Source organism: Odontesthes bonariensis, chromosome 4 (genome assembly GCF_027942865.1).
Source record: "Odontesthes bonariensis isolate fOdoBon6 chromosome 4, fOdoBon6.hap1, whole genome shotgun sequence".
Classification (NCBI taxonomy): Eukaryota; Metazoa; Chordata; class Actinopteri; order Atheriniformes; family Atherinopsidae; genus Odontesthes; species Odontesthes bonariensis.
This window is the reverse complement of record NC_134509.1, coordinates 24924916-24951009: the sequence shown is the minus strand read 5'-3', so window position 1 is coordinate 24951009 and position 26094 is coordinate 24924916. Positions and strand designations below refer to the sequence as shown.

At 41.3% G+C, this 26094-nt stretch overlaps 2 protein-coding genes across 2 annotated transcripts in view; both read right to left on the bottom strand.

Annotated features, from left to right (window-relative positions):
• Nucleotides 1-483: 483 nt before the first annotated feature.
• LOC142379350 (A-type potassium channel modulatory protein KCNIP2-like) lies at nucleotides 484-16195 on the bottom strand. The gene is made up of 9 exons (XM_075464495.1): nucleotides 15769-16195; nucleotides 5968-6070; nucleotides 3936-4056; nucleotides 3724-3793; nucleotides 3015-3085; nucleotides 2637-2744; nucleotides 2443-2547; nucleotides 853-915; nucleotides 484-749 (listed from the first exon to the last, which is right to left on the bottom strand). Exons 1-9 carry the CDS (start codon nucleotides 15839-15841, stop codon nucleotides 702-704), a joined length of 762 nt encoding a protein of 253 aa, XP_075320610.1. The 5' UTR covers nucleotides 15842-16195; the 3' UTR covers nucleotides 484-701.
• An 8535-nt stretch (nucleotides 16196-24730) lies between these two features.
• The window catches only part of armh3 (armadillo like helical domain containing 3), a 34674-nt gene continuing 33310 nt past the window's right edge, over nucleotides 24731-26094 (bottom strand). The window contains exon 26 of the mRNA XM_075463648.1: nucleotides 24731-25809. Within this exon, the coding sequence (XP_075319763.1) occupies nucleotides 25717-25809 (93 nt within the window). The 3' untranslated portion in view covers nucleotides 24731-25716. The remainder of the gene's footprint in view (nucleotides 25810-26094) is intronic.

Here is a 26094-nt window from a genome sequence, read left to right as displayed (position 1 = left end):
ACCCAGACACGTTGAAGCAGGTCAATAATGAAACTTGTGCTTTTACATAGCATCTCTGTGGTTTTATTGAATTTCCTCACCGTCTCTGTTTCTGTTTCCATTTAGAAAATATATGGACACTTTCTTTAAACATTTCAGTTGCAAGTCAAAACAGATACACCATGCAGATGCAATATACAGTATTAAATAAATGTGAGTGGTGGGCTTCATAAGGACACAGAGGACGGAGAAAGACATGTTCCTGTAAGAATATTGCTTCATTTTAAACTTAGAGCCATCTCTTATCATTGGATAAGTGTGAGTAAAGAAAGCGTGTCACTGCTACACATTATTTAATTTGTTCCATGTGTCTGTACGTTCAGTCTCTCTCAAGTGTATAATTTGTGCAAAGAGAAATAAATGGTAATAGACATTCATTGAATGAGTGAGCATGGCAAAACTGCAGTAGCTTTTTTTTTTTTTTAATCTGCTGTTTTCTTCGGGCATCTCTCCATCAGTGCCTGTTACTGACACCAGAACACATCTCACTCTATCTGCTCATTCTTTTCAGTACATTCGTAGAAAAGGTGGCTTTAGGGTACATATTCTCAGATCATCATCGTGGGAACCTTTGCACCTGTTCAGGCTCAGACCATCTTCTTCTGCTACTGCAGCAGAGCGTCAGTCAGGTGCGATACCTCTGATCTTCTGTCTGCCAGAGCTCAGATCACATTATCAAACATGTGCATGGACTGCATGATATTCTCATCCTGAGTGGAGGAGCAAAGGAGTAAAAAATGTAAGTTATTTTAGTAGATGTGAAGGTGAATTTGATGCAGAACTGAAAGCGGAGATGGTTAAACATCAGATTACCCTCTGACATGTCTCCAAGAACTCATCTATGGTGACCACTCCATCATTGTTCTTGTCCATTTTCTGGAACAAAATCAACACATAATGTTTCAAAGTCCACCTCTGATACTGAACAAGTTTTGTAACCTTGTGTACATGTTCACAAGATGTATTTTGTTATGTTACAAGACAAACGAGCAAAATCAGTCATCAGTCCAAAGATGGCAGGCCTGACATTTCCTGTTTATGTCTGTGATGGTGTTAAATCTGTTTCTGTAAGCCTTCGTAGCTTACCCAAAGAGATTGAACTACAACAGTAGTGGACTCAGTTTATTTGGAGACCTCATAGTATCCTGTCATAAGTCCCAGAGAGGACATGGCTTTGGAAGTTTCATTTTTCCGCTAAACTAAATAAAGTCGGACTCTGTTCCAACCAGGATACTCAGGGAGAACAAGCGTGCATGTCAAACGTTCAACTCTTGGTTGAAGTTACTTCACTGAAGTGGCGAGTCTCTCGATAAATGGAATTGTCACAGTTTACTGCTGACCTGAGGCTTCTGCCTCGGTTTCACGCCTCGAGAGACACGTGAGAAGCCACTTCTGTCCAGACCGGAGCAGTTATACTGGCATTTTACCAACAATGAAATGAGTACCAGGTGCTGCTTCTTCTGTGAAAAGCCCATCAGTATTGAGCCGATTGAGTGAGAGTTGGTAGCCCTGATCAATATTTTATCCCTGTTTGTTCTTTACAATATGATTGTAGCAGAAGCTGGTGGAGACTTTGCAGGTCTGCAGAGGGGTGACATGTTGGTGGGGCCAGATTAGCACATTCAAAGATCCCATTTATTGAATGACAATGAAGGTGCAGTGTCACACTAATAACATGTCAAGACCTTCAGAGTCTTCTTTTATGGCAAAACTTCAAAATATACTATATTCAGGAACACAGATGAGTCTTTAGAGAGTTGATAACTGCTGGAGTGGGAAATGTATGTGTGGATTCAGTGTTCTTATCCCAGAGGCTTGAAAAATAAGTTCTGGGCATTTTCAGTTTCATTAACATGCACTCTGTATGTTCTTGTTTACAGCCGGCAGTGTCCTTCTTCCCTGCCTTTTCATTGACACACTGATTTATTTCCCTGTTACTTATACGTATAGGTGAAGTTTGCAGCAGGAATGTGTAGTTTCACCCTGCTTGCTCCTCCTTGTAGCAGAATAAACAAGTGAATTGTAGATCTGACTAAAAATTTTTTACTTATTAGGTACTTTAGGGGAGAACAATAAGTTTCTTTATGATTTGCTTCCAAAACGTGAATGTCCGTCATTAGGTGTAAAGTCCTCTGCAAAAGTCTTGAATCAACCCTAATTTCTTTATATCTAGCTTCCAACGAGCCAAGCTTTCTCAGAGCTCAGCATCATGTGCAGTGTGTCCTTAAAAAATTTAGGAAACTGGACACGTGAAGGACAGATGATGTAGTGGCAGAGCTAAAAAAAAACTATCTACAGCAGATGAACAGTATCTGAAAGTGATGTCGTTAAGATATAGGCAAAACAATTGATGTGAAAACAATTGATGTGGAGGGTATTGGGTTAATCATTTGTGAATTTTACCTGGAAGAAGCTATCAACGTGCTCCTTTGGAGCACTATCCCTCATGTTGGGGTGGGTATACTTCCCCATCATGTCATAGATGGATTGCATTATATCTGTCATCTCCTGGGCAAATAGAAGGGAAGGAAAGACACAAACATGAGGTGGAAACATAACACAAGTCAGTTCACACAGATACTGAGGGGTTAAAGTACCTCTCTGGTGATGCAGCCATCTTTGTTGAGATCATAGAGATTAAAGGCCCAGTTGAGTTTGTCAGTGATGGAGCCTCTCAAGATGATGGACAGACTTAAAACAAAGTCCTACAGCAGAGAGATGAAAAATGAGGTTTCACTGAGATCAGGAATCTTACTTTAACTTAAAAGGGAACTGTCTTTTGTACATTGGAATATACAACATAACTCCAAGCCGAGGCAATCATGTGGTACGCACACGAACAGGCGCGCACACTATGATAATATCATAGAAGATGAAGAGGAATCTGCCGGAGAAAGCTCTGTAATAATGTTCGGCATTCTAAAGAAAGGTCCAAATGATGAAGAGTTAAAAGAAGAGAAAGGTTTGTGTCTCACTTCAAAGCTGACCGATCCGTGGTTGTGGGTGTCGAAGGCCTCAAACAGGAAATGTGCGTACATGCTTGAATCTGGAAAAAGGGATCATAAACCAACTTGTTCATTGATCTCTTTTTTAAGGCACAATTAAAACGTGAGTTGAACCAACATAAAATTTCAACTGATCAATTGAACAATACAAACTCAATTTGAGAGAGTGGTTGAAATCAATAAAGTAAATGAAACTGACTGAAAGTAGTAAAATAACTTTACTGTTAAAATACTATAAAAACACAGAGTCCCATCCATTCTTTTTCTATACACACTTAATCCAACTTAGGGTCATGGGTTGCTGGAGCCTATCCCAGCTGTCATTGGGTGAGAGGCAGGAACACCCTGGCCAGGTCACCAGTCCACACAGAGACAAACAACCATCCACGTTCACTCCTAGGGACCATTTAGAGTCACCAATTAACCTAACATGCATGTTTTTAGGCTGTGGGAGAAAGCCTGAGTATCCAGAGAGAACATGAGAACGTCCACAGAGGAAGGTCCCAGCTGGAAGTCAAACCTGTAACCCTCTAAGCTGTGAGGCAACGGTGCTAACCACCACACCACCGTGCAGCCCACACAGAGTTCCTTTTAGTAAAAACGATCTAATGTTTTGGACTAATATTTCTAAAACACTAGGAAAAAAAATCCAAGAGTAAAAGGAAGTGATGTGACTGACCTCCGTGTGGGAAGAACTGGGAGTAGATGCCTTTAAAAGTCTCCTCATTCACAGCGCCGCATGGACACTCCTGGAGAAAACAAAACGATGTGAAGATAACGCAGAAATGATAAACAGGGAGCCATAGGCACAGGTCTGCAGTTTCAAAGTATTGCATTCGTGTTTACAGTGTGTGAGAGCACGAGAATAATTCCCAGGACTCTTTGACTGACGTTTTTGAATCCCCGGTAGAGGCCCTGCATCTCTTTCTTGCTGAATTTGGTCTGCTGAACGAGACGGTCGAGTCCCTCAGGTCTGTACCACACTGTCGCCAGTTCACCCTCATCAGCTATACTTCCTGCATAAAGGAATGGACAGTAAGTAAGTAAGTAAGTAATTTTTATTTATAGAGCACGTTTAAAACAGTTTCCACTGACCAAAGTGCTGTACATATGATATGGCTAAAAAAATAGAAAAATAAAAGCAAATCAGAACAAGCAAAATATGAAAGCAAACACAAAGAGAGTAAGAAAGACAAATACAGAAATACAATTGACAAATAGACAGCACTAACAAATAAATAGCAACAGAACAGAAGACACTTGAATATAAAGAGAGGAGAGAGATGGAAAGCTAGGAAGCAGGGAAAGCCAGGGAGTATAGGTGGGTCTTGAGCCTTGATTTAAAGGTGGTCACAGGGGGAGACAGTCTAACATCTGGGGAAGACAATTCCACAGACGTGGGTCTGCTACTGCAAAAGCTCTATCGCCTTTTTGCTTGAGGCGGGTGCGGGCCACAGAGAGAAGACCCTTGTCGGCAGATCTAAGGGACCTGGATGCTGAGAGGGGATGGAGGAGGTCTGAGATATATGAGGGAGCCAACCCATGCAGTGCCTTATATACAATCAGCAGGACTTTAAAGTGGATCCTAAAGCTAATGGGGAGCCAGTGTAAGGAGGCCAGTACAGGGGTGATGTGTTGATATTTTTTGGTGCCAGTTAGCAGCCTTGCAGCTGCATTCTGTACCAATTGCAGACGAGAAAGTTGGGACTGGGGGAGACCAAGATAGAGGGAGTTGCAATAATCTAACCGGGATGTAACAAATGCATGAATTACTGTTTCTAAGTCCTTGGGAGACAGGTAGGGTTTGAGATGGGAAATAATTCTCAGCTGATGGAAGCTACTCTTGATAACAGAGCTAATCTGCCTTTTAAAACAGAGCTCTGAGTCAATGGTGACACCTAGATTTTTGGCATGTGGCTTGACAAAAGGGGAGAGGTGGGCTAATTGTCCTTCGATCAGGGGCCTAGCTTTAGGAGGGTCAAAAATGATGACCTCTGTCTTACCATCATTTAGCTGAAGGAAGTTACTACTCATCCAGCGCTTAATATCCTGGAGACAATCCAGAAGAGGCTGAATGGAGTTATCAGATTTTAGGGGCAGGTATAGCTGGGTGTCATCGGCATAAAAGTGAAAAGAGATGTCATAACGCCGGATGATGTCGCCAAGGGGGAGCATGTATAAACAAAACAGCAAAGGGCCCAAAATGGAGCCTTGCGGGACCCCATAAGAAACAGGAGCTGAGGAGGAAGAGGAGCAACCAAGGGATACAGAGAAGGTTCTGTGTCTGAGGTAGGAGCTGAACCAGAGTAATGCTGTCCCCTTTATGCCTACCCAGTCCTCTAGACGGGATAGGAGGGTGTTGTGGTCCACAGTATCAAACGCTGCACTGAGGTCCAAAAGAACCAGGATTGCATTTTGACCTGAATCTAAAGTGAGAAGCAGATCATTGGTGACTTTTAGCAGAGCCGATTCAGTACTGTGGAGTGTTCTAAAACCTGACTGGAAGGGCTCAAGGATGTTATGCTCAGTCAGGAAGGGAAGCAACTGGGCCAGCACTACTTTCTCCAGTACCTTGGAAAGGAAAGGAAGTTTAGAGATGGGACGGTAATTATTTAAAGAATTTGCATCCAGGTTGGGCTTTTTAAGCAGGGGTTGGACCACTGCATGCTTAAAGCAGGCAGGGACAGCGCCAGATGTCAAACAGGAGTAGACAACTAACTGTATGGAAGGGCCCAGCACATCAAAAGCATCTTTAAAAATAGAAGAGGGGACAACATCACCAGGGGAAGATGTGGGACAGAAAAGAAAACGTTTCCCCCTGAGATACACTTTGAACTGTTGTATCCAGAGAGGAGAGAACTGAAAAAATAAAGGAGAAGCAGCCCTAAAGTGTCATGAGTGGTGACAGTGTGTGTCCTGACACTTGCCTTGACTTACTGAAGAGCTGGAGTCAGAGCGACAGCAGGGAAGTAGTTTGAGGAAGCGCTGCTTCACAGTCTTTTTAGTGGGTTTGGAAGGAGGATTACCTGGAAACAACCAATCAAAGCAGAGATCAGATAGAGTAGCCCCAAGACTGCATACCATATGAAATGGATAAAACATTAGCCAAACTTTACTCAAATACTTGGAACCACTTGTCTTTGCTACTTGAGTAGATTAGTTTCATTGTTTTGACTGAGTATGATCCTGAATATCAATATCTGTTTGGAGAGCACCCAGCATGTGAGTTCTGACATGGACTGACACATAACTAACCAACCAAACAACCATTTTCTATACCCTCTTAATCCAAGTCAGGATCTTGAAAGGGCTGAAGCCTATCCCAGCTGTCTTTGGTCAAGAAGCATGGTACACCCTGGACAGATCACCAGTCCACCACAGGGCCGCACAGAGACTGACGAGACAAACAACCATGCACGCTCACAGTCTCATCCTGGGGATCATTTAGAGACACCAATTAACCTAACATGCATGTTTTGGGACGTTGAGAGGAAGCCGGAGTTGAAGCATAACTTTTCTGAGCCATATGTCAAACATAATATCATTCAATTTAGATCAAGATATACTAAGAAATCCTGTTTTACAACTATTTACCCAGCTGAAAGACAAACTAAGCAGCTGTTAAATTTCTGTTTAGTCTGGAGTTTGATTGCATTACAAGAATTTCTTTATTAGCTCTTTTCAGTCCTTCGTCGTACTTGCTTACCCCAAAAGTGTTTTAAATGGAAAAGGCAATAGCAATTTTATTCATTATGGCATATTTCATTACTTGTAAACCCAATGGGCTGAACACAGAAGAAGTATGAGAGCAACAGCAATGATACATTCATTCATGGACATAAGCATGTAGACATTGACTAAAGTATGTAACTCTCACACACACACACACACACACACACACACACACACACACACACACACACACACACACACACATTGTGCAAAAAGAACCAAAAGAACAAAGGGGGAAAGTTAAGCATTAGTTAGGATGCTTGGACCCTATGTATATCTAACATGACTGACAGCACTAATAGCAACACATACAGATACAGACAAAAGCACACACAGTTATAAATGGTGGGCTTGAATAAGCAGCAATATTTTGAACTCAGTTTTGAATGTAGACACAGTTGCAGTGAAAGCACCTTCAGCAGATTTGGATCCAATTCTGGTAACAGCTACAAGACCTTCATCTGATGACCCAAGAGACCTACATGAGAAGTACTGAGCATTATTTTACACCCATTTCTCCACTGTGTGACAGAACACATCGACTCTGAGGACTCATTTTTTGCCATGTTAAACATGCAAAGAACAAAACAAAGTACTCAGGTCTTGGTGGTCATAGTTAGTGCAATAACTATCAAATAAAACAATTAGTTAATCATAAAGCAAAATAATAACAACAATAATAATAATAATAATAATGGAGAGCGGCATTGAGAGGAAAGAAAGAAAGCAAGCATATAGCCAGACAGCAACAATGAGCATCAATGAACAATGAGTCTGAGTTTACAACACTGTAGGTGTGTGTGTGTGGGCTCTGCAGAGTAGATGACATCAGCAGTGATGGCACCAACTTCAGCTTTTCAGTTGTTTTCAAGTGTTTTTTTCCTCTTACTTCTGCTCTTGTTACTTCCACAGCTATTGTTCTTTAACTATAATTTATGCATAAAAGTGTAGACTGATTGGTGCTCTTCCACACAGCGTGGCTTCAGCAAAATTTGAACTCTGAGCCTCACAACATCACTTTCAAGTGTTTCACCGACTCCTCGGCTGCCCAAATCCATGACAGGCAATTTATCTTTCACAAAAACATTTTGTTTGGCCAATCAAGTACTGAAAAGTCATTGAGGAGGTAATAGTTTAACAGGTTAAAAGGGGCTTTTTGAGACTGTTATTTTTAACACAAATAATGCTAAAAGTTATGAAGAAGATTGGTTAATATATTTGTATAAAGAGATTGTGTTTACATGGAGCACTTTTAATCAGATTATTAGTCCAACCACTGGTGTGAATCCCAGCCGGGGCCTTGCTGTTGTCATCCACGTTGTCAAAATCTGATAAATATCCTGCCATGTTGCACAAAACTAGCAGTAGCAAACTCTGTGTGAAGTTAGCCGACTGTCACAGAGCACGGAGTAAAAAAGCTTTGCTGCAGCGGCGCGCATCGATGACGTCATCACACTAAAGTGTGTAGAAAGCCCCCTGATAGCCACCTAATAACAACAACACGGCAGCTCTGAGCTAACAGTGCAATAGTACGCGTTCATTCATTCATTCATCTTAAAGTATTGGTGAAATAAAGACAGATAATGCCTTATTAAGAGGCTGTATTGTCAATGCCCTGTTCTCTCCCGTTATATGGATATACGCGGATCTCGAGTGATCTAAATATCGTCCGAAAGACGCCGACTTTCACCAAACTGTTATCGGTGAGTAGATGAACGTATTTTATGCCAGAAATAAGGTCCAGGTTTTAAAAAACGAACTTCCCCTTTAAAGGACATGTTTACATTAAGCTTTATTACTAACTTGAATGCATTCAAATATCTAGCTTTTTCCAACTTTCCTGTAATTTGAAATATCAACCTTTAGCCTTTCTTGAAGATGTTTGGCACTCAACAGAACAAAGAAAAATGTTTCAACTTTAAGCATTGAGACTGCACTTTTAGCAGGAAATGCATTCTCTCGTTAAGCATTAAACAACAGTTTAACTGTCCGATCCATGCATCACGACATAAAAACTGTATATCTGCAGGATGTCGCCTCAGTTGTTAATGAAAACTACTTACTTGAGATTTTTCAAGTTTTTTTTCAGCCTGCGTCAGATTTCAGACTTACAGAGTTACCCTTTGGGTGACTTTGATTGCATAAATCCATTTGAGGAAATGCAGCACTCTTAGTCAGATCAATACACTCCACTCCCTTGTTAATAACACATTTAAAGGCTGTTTTATTCACTGCTGCCATCAACTGAAGCTGAAAGTACTTAATGTGCAGAGGAGAAATGTATGAGGTACTAAAAGAAAGTGGGAAGTTGTAGAAAGTTTCTGGAAGTCGAGACAAATGTCACTATTTTGTGCAATATATCAAAAAGCTTTACTTGTGAGCAGTATGAAAGTTTAATAATATATAATGGACAGACCTTAAAGCTCCCTATGTGGGTATTATCAGTAACCTTTTGATGACCTCCATCAGTGAAATGTGTTTCCAGGAGTGGTTGTTGCATTTGTTATATAATATAATGTGTGTTTTTGTTTAGATTTTAATCATCATTTTGTGAACTCGTCATTTTCATACACACTTCTTACAAAAAAAACAGTGAAAACAATAAGAAGAAATATTAAAAAGAACACATCCAACCCTGTACCGGCGCAGGTCTTCAGACTGTGATCTGAACAAGACTCAAAAAAAAAAAGAGGTGAAGAAATTAGAAAGAACTGAAGACACGAAAAAACGTCATAATCCGGGAAATTTCAAAGTCAATGTCAAAGTCAGAACCCTTTATTGTGTTTGTGTAATGATTGTACAAGGAAATTAGTGAAGGATATAAAATCAATAATCTTTAAAGTAAAACTTAAAACAACCGGTTTAGATAAATAAATAAATGCTTATCTAGACGAGCCCGACTCTGTTCCATCATCCATGCACGTACATTCTCTCATATTTTGTGATTACTTTGGGAGGTCGCGACAGCTTAATTCAGGGATCATACAGCTAATGTTGCCATGGTAACAGACTCTGAGTTTTCAATAATCCCTGAGAAGGACACGGTTCAGATTATGAAAGAGAGATTGGCACAAACACAAAAAAGCCACACACATTTCTTTGGCCTCTGCTGAGCTCCTGGAACTCCTCATCAGTCCAGACGGCAGCCTTCTCCTCTGAGGCAGGATTTATGTTCACTTTGTTCTCTAAATGCTATATTCATCGTATGATTTTAATTAGGTTTAAGACGGAAAATAGGATGAAGTTGATGCCAAATTTCTCATGCAAACACAAAAATACCTTGTATTCTGACCATGAGTCGCTTACATAATAATCAGTTTAATCCTAAATGATCAAAGTGAAATGATGAAAAAAAAGACCACACATACATTAATGAATCATAAAAAGTTACCAAAGATTAAAGCATGAAGAGGGAATAGATTAAACAAAATCATAGAATCCCACAATATATTTCCAAAGTCAGAATATGCCAAGATAAAAACATTCAGCTGGAACATGTACATCTTAAAATATCTGCCTCATAGTCACATAAATCTACTGTGAATTCACTCAACTAGATCAGCTTATCTACTTTCAAGTGGTTTTCAATCTGATCCCATGCAAAAGGAACAGCATATTTAAATTCCCCTTTTTCCGTTTTAGCCCAGGTTCTGGGGACAGATGGAAGGAATAGATACGAAGGTGCAAAATAAGGAGGAAGCAGACCAAAAAATAGCCCTGTAAAAAAATAGAACCCAATGAATGAGACTATAAAGCTGGCCAACGAACATGAGTGCACAACATGCAGTGTTGGATAAGAGATTTGGAGTTAGAGATGAAACTCAGAGCTCCACCATGGACTGTATCCAGTGCGTGCAACCATGCATGTAAACATAATCCAAAACAAAGTGGCAGTCAAATGCCTCTTCTTGGCTTCAAATGAAAGGAATGACTTGATGTCAAAATTAATACCTAATTTGAGCACCAATTGTTATTGGTGGTCTTATAGAGCCCTAAAAAGTGGCCATAGGTGAAAGATTCAAATGACCTAGATGTTATATTTGGGAATATCATGAGTTTGAAGACAAGTTTTAAATTACAAAAACTGCCTTGAACTGTGTTAATGCAACATGCTTCTCTCTTAGAGCCCGATCAAGTGTAGAAGCAGAGCAATAAATCATTATATTTTCTGCATTTAAGTTCAAGTTTGCATCACAAACATTTTGATCAAGACAAAGTTTAGTTTGAGGCAGTTTAGATTGTCCAAAACAATCGTCTGAATCATTTTAACGGATGGTTTGTTTTAAAGCTTTATTGATATTCTTTTTCTCTACCAATTAAATCTTCCTCTTGCCTCTGGCTGCAACACAAGACCAAAGAAATGATCATTGCACCCCGATGATCGTGAGCTGGGGCGGTGTTCTCTCATAAATTCTGCTTTTTCTCATCAGACAAACCATAAAGTTCCATTTCAACCTCGTCCGTGTTGTTTAATTGCTCATTTGTGACACTTTTGCGCTGAATTTTGTGGTAAAGATGCAGGAAAAGGTTTTTTTTTGTGATATTTGTTGCTTAACAATTGTTCTTTGGCAGGTGTGACTGCACAGCAGAACATTAAACTGCCTCTTTGGTGTCTGAGGAAAGTTTGAATGCGTTCGGAAACACTAACTTGAGTGTTTTTTCTGCATCATGCTGTAAAATCAGTTGTGATTCATTACTATTTAAGGAGAAAACAGTGTCCGTGTAGTCTTCATAAAAACTCACTCTGGTAAGATAATAATAATATCTGTAGGTAAAGTCTAGACTTGATGTAGGTGATTTTCCTGTTGGGTATGTTTAGATATTGCAGGTTGGGTCATAAAGCCTGTGCATGAGCTTTATGAACAGTATAAGAAGGTGAAATATGTGAAATAGCAAAGTGTCTGCTGTGAATTACATATGGTTTAGTATTTATGGGTACTGGATTGTACAGAGCATTGCAAACGGTGTTCTTGAACATGCTCCAACATGGCTTTTTGTGCTCAATCGTGAGCACATCATCACATAATCAATGTTCTTAGAACTAAGTTTAAGTATGTTTATATTAATAAGATGTTTCCCAACCCATATATCATGGTTGTATTTTGCTTGTTTATTCCATACAAACACATCAGTGTAAAAATGACACACTGCATTGTTGCAGAAGGACATGACAAGTGCTAAAAGGTGAGAAATAAATGACATTGAAGTCCAGATTCCAGGCAGATTCTGTGAGATTTGGACCGAGTCAGGCGACAGTTTTCAGTCCAACTAACTGGCTGCAGACAGTAGATTCATACTGTTCTTGCCATACAGCTAAGAAACATTACTCTTGCCAAGAAAAGTTAGGTGTTGTGATCTATAACGTCATTGTTCAGTCGCTGTAATATGTGAAGAGTGGCGTTTAAAGCGATGACTTGACACAGATCCCATGTATGTATAATGTATGAAGCCAAAGTAAACAATATGAAGTTCTGCAGCGTTGCACTCGTGCAGCTGAACATGAGGACCATTTATCTATATTCAGTCTGAAGGGTTTTCAGATATAGCTGATAAATCTTTTAGATGCTCTTTTCCATTAGCACAGGTTGTTGGTTTCTACATGAATACCTGTTAACATGAAAGTCCACACTAACCTGTCTTGTTCCTCAGGCTATGCTTCATTTTTGAATAAAAAATGATTGTTTGTGTCACCTGAAGCCTCAGTGTTCGTGCACCTGTTCACCTGTTTGGTTAACCAGCTGCTGAATGGATATCACACCGGCTATTGTGCCAGCAAACAACAACCAGCCTTTAAATATGCAGTCGTCTGCACACTCTCTGTCGAAGGTTGAACTTAGTGAGAGCTACACCATGCTGATTTGTGGTTTATTAAGAGAGTTATTTATACCTGTGTCTTTGTTTAAATTGACAGGAAAGGACTATTTCTGGGAGTTGTTACGAGAATGAAAGACCAGAAAGAAATCTGTGTCTGATCTCCACAGCGAAGGAAATAAAAGACTGAAAAGTCAAGAGAAAAAGAGGGAGCATCACTGTTCTCTGGTTACAAAGACACACACTGACAGGTATGACTTCAGGGTCTGTTTTTAGTTACAATTTTACAGAAACTCATCGTGGATATGCATGTCTTGGCTTTTTTTATAAACAACATCATTGAATTGTTCTTTTTATGGGTTAGACTGACTGCAGTAGAGTGCAGTAGTAGAGCAATTTGTAGAGCTTCCTGGTAGAGGCCAGACTTTTAAAAACATTCCATGTATTTAAGGAGTTTGAAAAGGTCAGTCCACAACCAGTTTTGATGTGTGTTTGGGGTCATTATCCTGGTGGAACATCCAGCTGCGTCCGAGTCTCAGCTTTCTTACTTATGGTTTCCGTTTAAGGCGAAATGAGGAAGATCTCTTTCTCCTTCATTCCATCCACTTTCTACAATGTACCAGTTCCACTGACTGCAAAACAACCCCTGAGCATGATGCTACCACCACCATGTTCACAGTTAAATGCTTCATGTTTAATTCTTTGCTCTTCTTTTCTCCGTGTGCTCGGCAGCAACATTAAGCTTATAAGTGAGTTCGATGAGAATCTGTTTTCTCTCGCCTGCTCTCAGTCACTGGTGTTCGGACTTTTCATCCCACCATCACTATCAAACTCACGTCTTTCTCAATCTGGTCTTCTTGCCAGTTACATTCCGGGTTAATCAGTACGATCCCCGCTCTTTTCAAACTTTCTTCAGTTCTGTCGTTCTCCCTTCAGGCTGACTTTCATGCAACCTGCCGCCTCCTCATCTCCGCGTCCTCCTGAGACCAAAGGAGCCTCATCAGAAGTTTCTGCCGCCTCCTTTCTCTGCACCTTCTATGTTCCCCTGCTTCAGCACACCTGATTCAGATTAAATGGATCTCTTCAAAGGATTGTTAAGTTCTGCACAAGCCTGCTAATGATGCATTGATCTGAATCAGGTGTGTTGAAGCAGGGGGACATCTAAAACCTGCAGGACAGCGGCCCTGAGTTTGAGTTTGAGTTTATTTAAAGCAGGGACAATACATATTAATGAACATATACATGTAAATATGCAAGATTATAGCCAATGGCTAATTTCCATCTTTAGTCCCTTCGGCCCTCAGGGACACCCCTGCTTTAAACACTTGTGTTCCAGCAACTTCCTGTTTATTGCAGGCCTGTGCTTTGGTGCTTTCTAAGTTAATCATGGCCATCCAAACCGATATCCTCTCAGCTGTGGGGGGCAGTTTCCAGACTTTTGGCAAAGTGGTCGCACCTCCTAAAAACTTAACCACATACGTTGTACCTTGAAATTTGGAGGTGTTTATAAATGACTCAAAAGAAAAATTCCTAACTTGTGTAAATCTATGATCCACTGCTGTGGACTTTCCTATTGTACTGTGTCATGATCAGTCCGAAGAAAGAGAAGCTAGCAGCTGCTTTCAATCGCAATCACTGACAGGAAGGTAAGATACCTGGGCAAGTTAAAACCCGTTCTAAAGCTTTCATTACGACTGAATTATGAATCTAAGGGGGTGCATTTTATATTTTCGTCCTACATCATTTTCACCATGCGTTAACACAAGAAAACCCACAATGAATCCAACTTTGTGCACCAGATTTTTTCAGACTTATTTTCTCTGTTAAGGATGTTTGATGTATAGTAGAAAGGTAGAAACATGCTGGGAACAAATCATTAGAAGTGTTTGAGCCTTAGAGACTCAAATTGCTGAATTTAGAAATACTATCAGATGCAAAAAAATATGAATTATTCAGTTGCAGCACATTTTGTTGAATTCAACCATCCTATTTACTCTCTAAGATGAATTGGGACTGAAAGAGCAACTCCCACTCCAGGAGGTAACTTGGATGTTTTACTTTCTAGGAGCGAACACTGCAGGTTTCATCATCTAAGAACTTTCACCACATGGTCTGAATGCAGACGTTGACATTAAATGTTTTTTTTGTAATGTACCTCTCTATTAGATTAGATTTTGATTTTTTTTTAAAGGGTGTTTATTTTCTCCACCTTGGTGTCAGAGAGTGATTGTGTAATCACCATCAGATGTGTGGCCTGTATAACAAACAGCAGTTCACCCCTGAGGGTGAAACGTTCATCAATAAATTTAGATGCATGTAGAGCCAGAGTTAGCAACATTGTTGATTTTATTATTTTTTTTATTTATTTATTTATTAATTAATTAAAGCTTTTAAGTTTAAAAATTTAAGTTGTACAATCATTCTGCCCCAGAAAGAAAGAGCGCAGAGCTATAATATTAAGTCTGGGCAGAGCTGAGTATCCACACCGATAACAGCAGATAACTATTAGTGTGACGTTTGTGTTCTCACATCTTTGACAAGCACAATAAAATGTCACTTTTCCAGCTATTCTGACAAAAGCAAACATCAACATAAAAGTCAACTAAATAATATGTCATTAATTAATGATCACTGATGAGATCCCCTGAGTGCTTGATTTGTTCTAATCTAGAAAGATTAAACCTTAAATGTTTTTCTGTCTCAGATAATTCATCTCAACTACACAATGTTCATTAATACTTTGTATAATTCAACCAACCTCTTACAAACTCTATAGGTGTGACTCAAACATTCAGAGTGAGACCCTCTCTTCTCGGTGCCCTTCACAACGACTCGTTCACATTTTTGACATATTTTGACTGAAAACGTGATGATGCAATACCTTTAGATGCATTTGTCTATAATCTTATTTGGATTAAGCAGCAGGGGATTTATGTAAAGTTCATGTCGGGGTTCAGTGTCTGTTATGTCAGACTGTCCTGAAATGATGCTGACAGAAAAATCAACCGAGTGACCACTTTAACACGCACTCGTCGTCTGATTGATTGTGTTGAGCCTAAAATGTCAACCAAACCAAACTCTCATCAGTGTGCACTTTTTGATTTGAGGTTTGCAAACCAAGTCCAGCAAACATAATTAAACCAAACAAAGCTAACGTACAGAGGCATGATGAAAAACTTACCTGTGAGCGGATCGTAAGATCTGTCCAGTTCTCTGGAGTCCGAAAAACTCTGATCCTGACTCCTGGATTTCATTTTTTTTTTTTTTTTACCGTGCGGAACTTGCAGGATCTGTGCGTGCGTCGGAGCCTCGGTACATCTACGACCTCTTCTGCGCCTCAATTCCCGTTTGCATGTCACTTTCCTGCAAGCACCAGCCTGTGCGCGCTGCACACAAATGAACGAGGGTGGGAAAAGTGGACGCACAGCTCGTCTCTCTGCGTCTCTGCTCTCCTCTTTCCAAACTGGAAGCTCAGCGCCTTCCGCTCTGCAGCAGCAGCGCGCTGTTGTAATCCACAGTTTTGGGTTAAAGTTCTAATTTTATGATGAGGATGTTGATTTCTCTTTTTTTCAGCATCCAAAGTCAGAATAAGGTGACAGCAGGAGCGCGCATTTACAGCAAGGGGGGAGGCAACACAAACCGTCACAGCTGAGAGGAGTGACGGAGGAGGGGAGAGTATCTCCTCATCTGTGCCTCACTGATGGATGTTCTCGCCTTGGCTCGGGATTTGAGGCGCTAGGGAGACGTAATACCTGCAGATCGATACACAGTCAGCTCCATGTCCTTGAGCTGAGTTAATGAACAACTTTCTCCTGTTTCAAAAGGCAGCATCAGGGTCGAGATTAGAAGAAAATCATTTGAATAACATCCTTAAATGCGTGCCATAAGCTGGGTAGAGATAGAACAGGCCCCTGGATGGTTTATGGGATAAACTGCAAAGTTTCAGCAACTTTGTTTCCCATCATAAACTTCCGTTAAACACTCTTACGTGTGAAGCCTGTGAGCCTTTCCGGGAAATTCTCAAGGTTTAAGGACTTAGGGGTGCAATAAAGCAGAGTTTTGGTGTATTTTTCTTTACCTGGAGACATTTAGGGAATTATTCTTCATGTGATGGGTGTCATATCATCATAATCATCATCATCAGAACTGCACTTGTGTGTTTATCCATCCATCCATCCATTATCTTCCGCTGGTCCGGGGGTCGGGTCGCGGGGGCAGCAGCTTGAGCAAAGAGACCCAGACGTCCCTGTCCCCGGCCACTTCCTCCAGCTCTTCTGGGGGTACCCCGAGGCGTTCCCAGGCCAGCCGAGAGACATAGTCTCTCCAACGTGTCCTGGGTCTTCCCCGGGGCCTCCTCCCAGTGGGACGGGCCCGGAACACCTCACCGGGGAGGCGTCCAGGAGGCATTCTCACCAGATGCCCGAGCCACCTCATCTGACTCCTCTCGATGCGGAGGAGCAGCGGTTCTACTCCGAGCCCCTCCCGGATGACCGAGCTTCTCACCCTATCTCTAAGGGAGAGCCCAGACACCCTGAGGAGGAAACTCATTTCGGCCGCTTGTATTCGCGATCTCGTTCTTTCGGTCACTACCCACAGCTCGTGACCATAGGTGAGGGTAGGAACATAGATTGACCGGTAAATCGAGAGCTTCGCCTTCTGGCTCAGCTCCTTCTTCACCACGACGGGCCGGTGCAGAGCCCGCATCACTGCAGACGCCGCACCGATCCGCCTGTCAATCTCCTGCTCCATTCGTCCCTCACTCGTGAACAAGACCCTGAGATACTTGAACTCCTCCACTTGGGGAAGGATCTCATTCCCGACCCGAAGAGGGCATTCCACCCTTTTCCGGCCGAAGACCATGGTCTCAGACTTGGATGGTTGATGCTGATTATGTGTTTATGATGTGTATATATCCTCTTAAAAGAAGGGAAATTCGATATTGTTTTAACAATAGATGCAGATTATTGTGACCTCGGCTCATAATATCACTGTCATTGAATGAACAGGTTGATTGATTTCTATTGATTTTGCAGAAATATTGTGATCATGAATGCTTTTGGCCACAATACTGGTGTCGTGAAAATCAAATATTGTGACGGACCAAATCAAAATTATGTTGTTTAATAGGTGTAAAATTTTCAATCGTCACTGGATGAGCTGAGAGATCATCCAAGTTATTCATCCTTCACATTTAACTTTTCAGAGTATAGTTTTTGTTTTCAGTTTCAGCATAAATTTTCTCTTTAAAGTTCCCGCCAAGAAGAAAACGCTCAAGATGATGCAAACCTGGCAGTTTTACGGTCTAATTGATTCATAATTTATTTAAAACAGTCACCAAACTAAAAAAGCAAAGGTAAAAAGCAAATTGTAACAATAATCTTGGGGTTAAAAGAATAAAAATGGTAAAATCAAGCTAGTATGAATGAGGTTGTTGTTTTCAAGCAGTTGTTCACATTAATTGTCACGTACTCTTGGATTTATCATATCCTAGTTTTTCTTTTCTCTGTTGATTTATACCAAAAAGAGCCTACATATTGTGGTATATCAGAGATTCCAGCCGCTGATGTTATTTATCAAAAACACTGGATGTAATTAAAGCATTGGTTGGATTAAAGAGTCCCTATTATGCTAATTTATACCCATCCATTTTCTATATTACACTTTACACTACACAACGCTTAATCCAGTTCTGTCATGATTCTGGCCCGTCTGCCTGCTGTCTCCCTTCCCTGCTCACCATGTCTGCAATAAAGTTCATCTGCTTCACCTGTCCCCTGCTACTCCACACTCAATCAGCGTCATGCCGCTCACCTGTTCATTAGCAGTTATATTCAGCTCTCTGGCAGGCAGACAGTGCCAGATTTCCCTGCTCTGCCTCACCCACGTTGGCCATCTCTGTTCTGGACACCGACCTTGTTTGCCCCTCTCAGGGGCCTACTACTCCCTGCCTACTCCCATGAAAGGATCGTTTGCCTCTGCCTCCCTGGTTCTGACCCCGTTTCTGCCTCCTGGATTCCGAGCTCTGTTCTGCCCTCCATTGAATCTCAAGGAGAAACTAGACTTCACCTTTGGTCCTCGCCAAACCAATCCCAGAAGGAACGGAACCTCAGCCCACAGTTCCAAACGAGCTCCGAAAAGGTTAGTGGCTAGTTTTTCAGAACTCTCGATCCTCTTTCTGAACCAATATAAGCCACTAACCTGTTTCTCTGTCCTCAGTGGTTCCTGTCCAGAACTGTTTTATAATAAACTGATTAACACTTTTATTGTTGTCTGGCAGAAATTCTGGGTCCTCCGTCCCGATCATTACAAGTTCAGAGTTGGGGAGCCTATCCCAGCTGCCATTGGGTAAGAAGCAGGAGCAACCATCGCTGGGCTGCCATTCCATCAAAGGCTTAACAACCATGCACACGCACGTGCGAGTCAATTTAAAATTCCCTATATTAACCTAACATGCATGTTTGTGGATGATGGGAGGAAGCCAGAGTAACTGGAGAGAACTCATGCATTCACGGGGAGAAGATGCAAACTACACACAGGAAGAGCCCACCTCGATTACAACAGACTCCAGGTTCAACTCCCGGCTGGGGCCTTTCTTTGTGGAGTTTGCACGTTCTCCCTGTGTATGCGTGGGTTCTCTCGAGGTTCTCCGGCTTCCTCCCACTATGCAAAAACATGCATGCTAGGTTAATTGGCGTCTAAAATTTGTCCTTAGGAGTGAGTGTGTGGCCCTGTGGTGGACTGGCAACCTGTCCAGGGTGTACCTCGCCCAATGACCACTGGGATAGGCTCCAGGCCCCCCACGACCCGACCGACGGATTAAGCGGGTATAGAAAATGCATGGATTACAACAGCTCAGTGTAATGGACAGGTCTTTAACTGGTGTCAGTCACTGCTTCTTTTACAGGTGCTGTGATTACCAGCTAGCACGGCCATCTTCTCTGCAGAAAGGGACTCTGGAGGCAGAGCTGAAGCACAGCAGAGAGGGAGGGCCCTGTGAGCTGTATTAGGTGAAATTTTACAGCTCAAAGATACATTATTTTTCCCCTATTGTACATTTCTGTTGCACTTCATCACCCTCTGTCTGAAGTCGCGTTATCTTTATTTATATAGCACATTTACAACACCAAGGCTGACTGAAAGGCGTCACGGAATTAAAGTACAACAATAGTATAATAACCAGCCGATCATAACAGTAAAATCTGATAGAAGATAAAATGGCTCATCTTCAAAGAAACGCCAAGAAAATGAGATGGGTCTTTAGCAATGATCCAAGTTGCTCAACAAAAGGAGAAGATTTACAAAAAGGAGGGCCTAAATCGATCTGACTGGTCAAAAATGTCGGAGTGAGAGTAAGCTGCTTATTCTTTTAAGGGAGAGAAGCCTGGAAGAACCATTTGTGGTTAAAATGCCATTCAAATGGGAGAACAACTGGCTCAGTTTGATACTGTTTACAATAAATTTAGACTGTTTTAATGTTTCCAAAAGACAAAAAAAATCCCAGGTAAAATAAATAGGTGAAATGTTCACACCCACAGTGCAACTTATATTCAGCAAAGTAGAGCCTGATGTTTCTTTAACCTGACACAACCTGCAGCTTTCACATTAGCTACTAAAAGATATATTTATGTTTTTTGTTTTTCTCACAAACTCTCCAAGCAGGCGGATCTAAACTTTTTGTAAAAGAGGTCTGAAAATGACTGGAATACCAGCAGCTGCCCCATTGACTCCAATACAAGATGAAAGCAGAATTTTCAGTTTTCGCTCTACATTTTTCAACCCAGAAACATGAATTTTACAGATGTTTGCCAAAGTCCTCATAACGCTCACAGTGGCAAAACTGTATCGGTAGGAGTTACAGATTCCCCTTTAATGGTAGCCTGGGAATTCCCATGCTGCTTTGCGCGCCATTTCATTCACACTGCAAAGGCAGCCTGGAAACCACCGCCCTTTTTGCCTGAGTTAGGGAACCAATCACAGAACGGGGGGGGGGGGGCAGCAAGACGATGATGACGTCTATGCGTGATACCAAAGCTTGTAGAGTGTTAATCCAACATGGCAGCCTTAGAAAGTGTTTTAAGTAGCTTAGAACGCAAGTTTACTTTTTTTTTTCTTCTTCTTCCTCGTCGAATTTCTGTCGCTCTACATACGTCATCTGGTATAAGTGATACAATTGGCTATGAATCGCGCGCAAAGCAGCATGGGAAGAACCAGACGCCATTGGATAGACATTCGTAGCGCCCAATAAACGGCTCTAGACTTTCGTAAACCACGCTTCAAATACGAGAAAATGCACACCTAGTTCCCAGACCACCATCTCATCGAGATGTGGACGCGTCAGCCAGGCTACTTTAATGGCAGAATTTAGAGAGAATTTGAACATGTTTAACATATAAGGTTACACGGTAGGCCAAACTGCTATACTGAACGCACTTTTGGTTATTTGCTATTTAACAGCTTCGCTCATCTTAGATAAATTCAGTTGAAACATTTTAGCAATTAGAAACAGACTGAATACAAACCACCTGCACTTTCTTCAGGAATTAGAAAGTCTACTTTGAAAATGATGTGCAAAATGTGTCCCATTATTCCAAATTTAAATCTCATGTTTGAGGTCTTTTAAAGAACAAGTCATTATGGTATAGACCTAAAAATAAATCTGTTTTATATAAAAGTTTAAGTAAATATTCCATCTGTAGACCGGTCAATAGTTTGGACACACCTTCAAAATAACCGTGTTGGTGTGTCATATTTTTGAGTAGTACTGTACACAACTCGGGATGAAGTGTACAACCAATAGATAAATGTAAGTGGGGAAAAGAGAGGTCGTTTTTTCCAGGAAAAGCTCAAATAATGCTTTTTGGGGCTGAACAGAGCTTAAGCTTTTTAAAGACAGGCAGCTGAGTGAGGGATTAAAGAGTCCCCTGTCAGGAGAGTGATGAAGAGGAGGGCAAATATCTACCAGCTGCGGGAGAAAGAGCAGGATAAAGAAAAAGGCAAAGCAATGGAGGGTACAAAACAGAGCGCGGTATGAAGTAAGAATGATCAAAGAAACGAGGCTCAAGGTAATCTGGGACAGAAAACAAGGGAGAGAGTATAAACAGAAGAAGGCAGAGAGAACACAGGGGAGAGGTATTTGAATATATAATATGCCGTGGGACTGTTAAATCCTGCAGTATTGATGCTTTTAATCTCCCACAGAGAAGTTTAGCGCCACTGCAGGATGGAAAGTGGAGCTGACAGATAACCAATAAGGAGCTCCGATTGATGCCTGAAGTTATACACGGTGAGGCGCGATAGTGGAGTCGGGAAAAGTGTACACAGACAGCTCTAAATAGATGATTACAGTCAGTGAAAGACAAAAAAAAAAAAAAAAAAAAGCAGTGCCACGTGTCCTCTGGAGGAGTGTTCCTGCTCACATGCACTTTTCGGTTTCTGTGTTCTCTTCAGATGAAAAGCAAGGACGAAGCAATAAAGTAGCGGCAGGAGGGGGGCGCTGGGCTGAGACAAAGTAGGCAATCTCCCCTCGAATAAATGTTTGATGAGAAGACCGATATATTCAAATAATACATTATGATTACACCGCAGCATCAATGCGGAGTCACAGTGAAACGCCCTGGCTCGGGTCTGTCTCAGCCGTTAAGCCGTCATCAGCACAAACACATGAAAGTACAGCGCACAGATTATGTCAGAGAGTTAATATACTTCCCAAATCTAACCAAGTCAAAGGGATTTGGAAGTGATTTGGTTGAGATTCATCACACACACGCATCACAGAGTAATCCCCCCTCAAAACAATACAATTATACACACTGCCCGTGCCACAGTAATACATTATTTCAGCATGACGCGTGGAGACTCAAGAGTTACTGTAAAATATACAGAATGTGCTTTGGAGTGAGACAATTTGGTGGAAATTTACTTCCAAAGTGAACTTCTTAACCAAATGATCCTGCCTGAATGGTTTGGTTGGGAGAGGTGTGAGTTCCACCATGGTCCCGGTCTTCTTCAGACCCTTTCCACGTCCCTCCATATGGGGCAGCAAGAAAACAAAAAAGGAAAAACCAGCCCAAACACTCCTCAAAAAATAGTTTAAAATGAATCTGACTCATGTTAATGTGAAGCTGGAGAAATGCGTTTAAAAAACATGGGTTTACTCATAAGTCTATAATCCACCATCCTCCCTGGTCTTCTTTCTCCATCCTTGTTCATCCTCCCCTCCTTACAGTCACTTTTACCCCCTTTTCTGTTATTCCCTTCATCTTACTTCCCCCGTCCTCCGTTCTGACCCCTGCCAGTATTTTCCTTGCGCCCAGGGGATCATGTTACTTCCACGGAAAAGATTAGTCTGCTGTTGTTGGTGTGAGACCGAGGATGGAGACCTCATTAATGAGAAGCTTGTGGATGAAGTTTAGCAAATATTTTTGGTTAATTACCTTCACAACATGAGGGGGAACTACTGGTAAAAGATGGAACAGCGCGACAGCAGAGGGGGATATGATGTAGGGTTCCAGTACCACTAATTATCTAAATAATTGACTAATATTTTATTTAAACTCACAAATTATTGATCCCTATTGTATTGCCACAAGGCAAAATGTAATTTGCACTGTGTAAACAATCCCTTTTCTACACACAAAAGCCTCATTTTAATCAGACTCAATCACTGACACTTACAGACAGGTAAGCCATAACATTATGACCACTGAAGGGTTAAGTGAAAAACAGCTATTATCCGCTTACTCTGGCAGTGGGTGGAATATTCGTGGGAGCTAGTGAGCATCCGTCCTCTGAACTGATGTGTTTATGGGGAGGCATAAGGCGGCTGGGTAACAAAAATGCCAAAACTGCAGCTCTTCTTGGATGTTCCCGGTTTGCAGGGGTCAGTTTGTACTTAAAGTAGTCCAGAGAGGGAAAACCAACAGGGTGATGGGCAGCCAAGGCTCACTGATGCAAGTGACAGGCCCCCTTATGTGCATCACAGCTTGTTGCATGTGGGAGCCGTCAGGGAGGCTATATTGACCTAAGTCTACCTCTGAAAGCACCTACAAGAGGGAACGGAGGACCCAAAATAAGCAGAGAGATCAAATGACAGCCGCTCAATAAAATTCAAATCACTGGTTACCAGAGAGACGCTTCTCATCCTCTCACGTGACTCGACTTGAAGTGACCGGGCCTTAAAACTCAGGGCCCTCAACCCTACATGACAATGTGAGACATAATCAATCTTTCAACATCTTTTTAGACAAACTTTTGGTTTTTACTTTGGTTTCCAACATATTTTCTCATGTTTTTCACCCTATTTATCTAAATTATTGGGCTTCTATTTATCTTTCTAGTTGCATTTCTGGCATCAAGTACTTTAATATTCTTTAATAAATAAAATGATTAAAGTTCTTATCTTTGAGATTTGACGCCGATTCAGCCTCAAGTCTCCTGTTTACAGATACTATTTTACAAATAAATTTCTCCAATTCATTTGAAATCATTTTTGCTGCTTTAATCAGCATTTTAAGTCTACCAGTAGGACATTATTCTAAATAAAGAAAACCTACAAAAACTTGAGATTTTCAGTAGCTCATCTCATCTACGTTTCATTTTGCATACTGTTTTGGTCTTAAACTGACGATAAACTCACAACACAACCTGCCAAAGTGCAAACACAGACATGATGGCTTCGTGGTGAGCATAATAAAGCACTGCATGCGAAATGACGGACAGACACATGATTATATGAATGCTTGGACCTTAGCGCACAGTCACTATTACAGCAAATGTCTTCCCAAACACACTCAATCAGAGTCTGAGTTTACCCAAAGTCACATTTCATGTGCTCGACGGGGGACTTCAAGTAAAGAAATGATCCAAGACAAAAACATTTTTTTCAGAGACCATATTCATCAAATGAAAACACATCTTTCACCTCTGCAGTACGCGGCGGGGATAAGAAGTCTGGTGCTGACATTTAGTAAATCAGCCTTGGACTGTGCAGTGTTTGGTGTCAGAGGAATACAGGGTGTGTGTTTTATGTGAGGGCTGAACCTCACCAGAAGCATTCAAAGTAGCTGTGATGCTGCATCGTAGGTATCAGAGCATGTTTTTCTCACGGGTCTGAGGATAAACAGGAAGTTAGAGTAGGAAAACAATCTTTATTTAAAAAAAAAAAAAAAAAAAAAAAAAAGAAACAAATACACCGACAGGAGTTAGAGACGACAGGCCTTCCTGTTGATAGATTGCATAAATCAGATCTGCTTTCAACTCAAAAAATAATCATCAAAAGAGCATTAAAGAGTTTAAAAGGTGTCATCTGTGGATATTTCTACACTTAACTGCCTTTATATGTGCCAGAGATGCACGAGTGATGACAGAGTTGCGCCCCTTTAAAACTAACAGCCCCCTCCCCCTCCAACATACTCAGATTAATTTGTCGAAACAAAGAGAAAGGAGTTGTGTAGTGAGCTGTGGGACTGTTAGTGCTGGCTCCGCTCAGGAAGATTCCAATAATAGAAAGGTTTTATCACGTCAAAGAAACCTCAACATAGTGACTAAAACGTTTTACTCCTTTTGCAAACACGTAAATACAAAATACTTCAATTTTTCTGCAAACACACATAATTCATTTAACATTCACATGAGCATTTAAACACAAAGAAAAAGGTTTTATGCTCCAATTCAAGAAGACTAAGAAGCATCACCATCAACCATGTTGCTAAATCTTCTGTAACTGCCAGAGATGAATCGTTAATGGTGATTAGTTGGAAACAAAAATGAAGATTGAAATACTTTGTTTTGCTATTCTAAATCAAAAATGCTTCTCAGTTAACAGTCCAGCCAATACTGCTGATTGCACACGAGTAACCAGTGCAATACGGGCACTTCCTTAAATCCCCAAGCGCATGTACGACAACAGATGATGAAATACTGGAGTTTTCTTTAAGATGCATCCCGCCTGTCAGCGCGGAACAAGTTTCCACTGCTCAGTTCACAGGAGACAGAGGATGAGGAGTCAAGACGATTTATGGAAAGAACGACTGCACGGGTTGGTGTTGAAGTTGTGTGTGTGCGTGCGTGCGTGCGTGTCCACACGCACATAGAGGATGACCTAAAGGGAGGTGAAGGCCGGGTGTGCGTCTCAGGAGATGGTGGAGAACTCTTTGAGCAGCACGTCCTGGCTCAGCGTGTTCAGAGAGACGTTCTTCCTCACATTCAGACTGATGGAGCGCACCTGCAGACGGACAGATTTATCACCAGGCTGTGCACTCGTGTAAACTACAAAGAGTTGTTGCTGAGGTTTCACCACATTACAAAGAAAAACTCGAAGAGGAAAACAGACAGATCAATGCAAATTAAACAATCGAACTGTTATCAGTTGGACGTGTTGTAATCGTCTCTGACGTCAGCCAGAGTTGATCAACCAACTCCTCTGCTGAAGTGAAAAGCTGATTGTTCGTGTGATCAGTCACATAAGTTTAGTATTAGTACTCCTCCACAAACTCCATCAAACTACCTT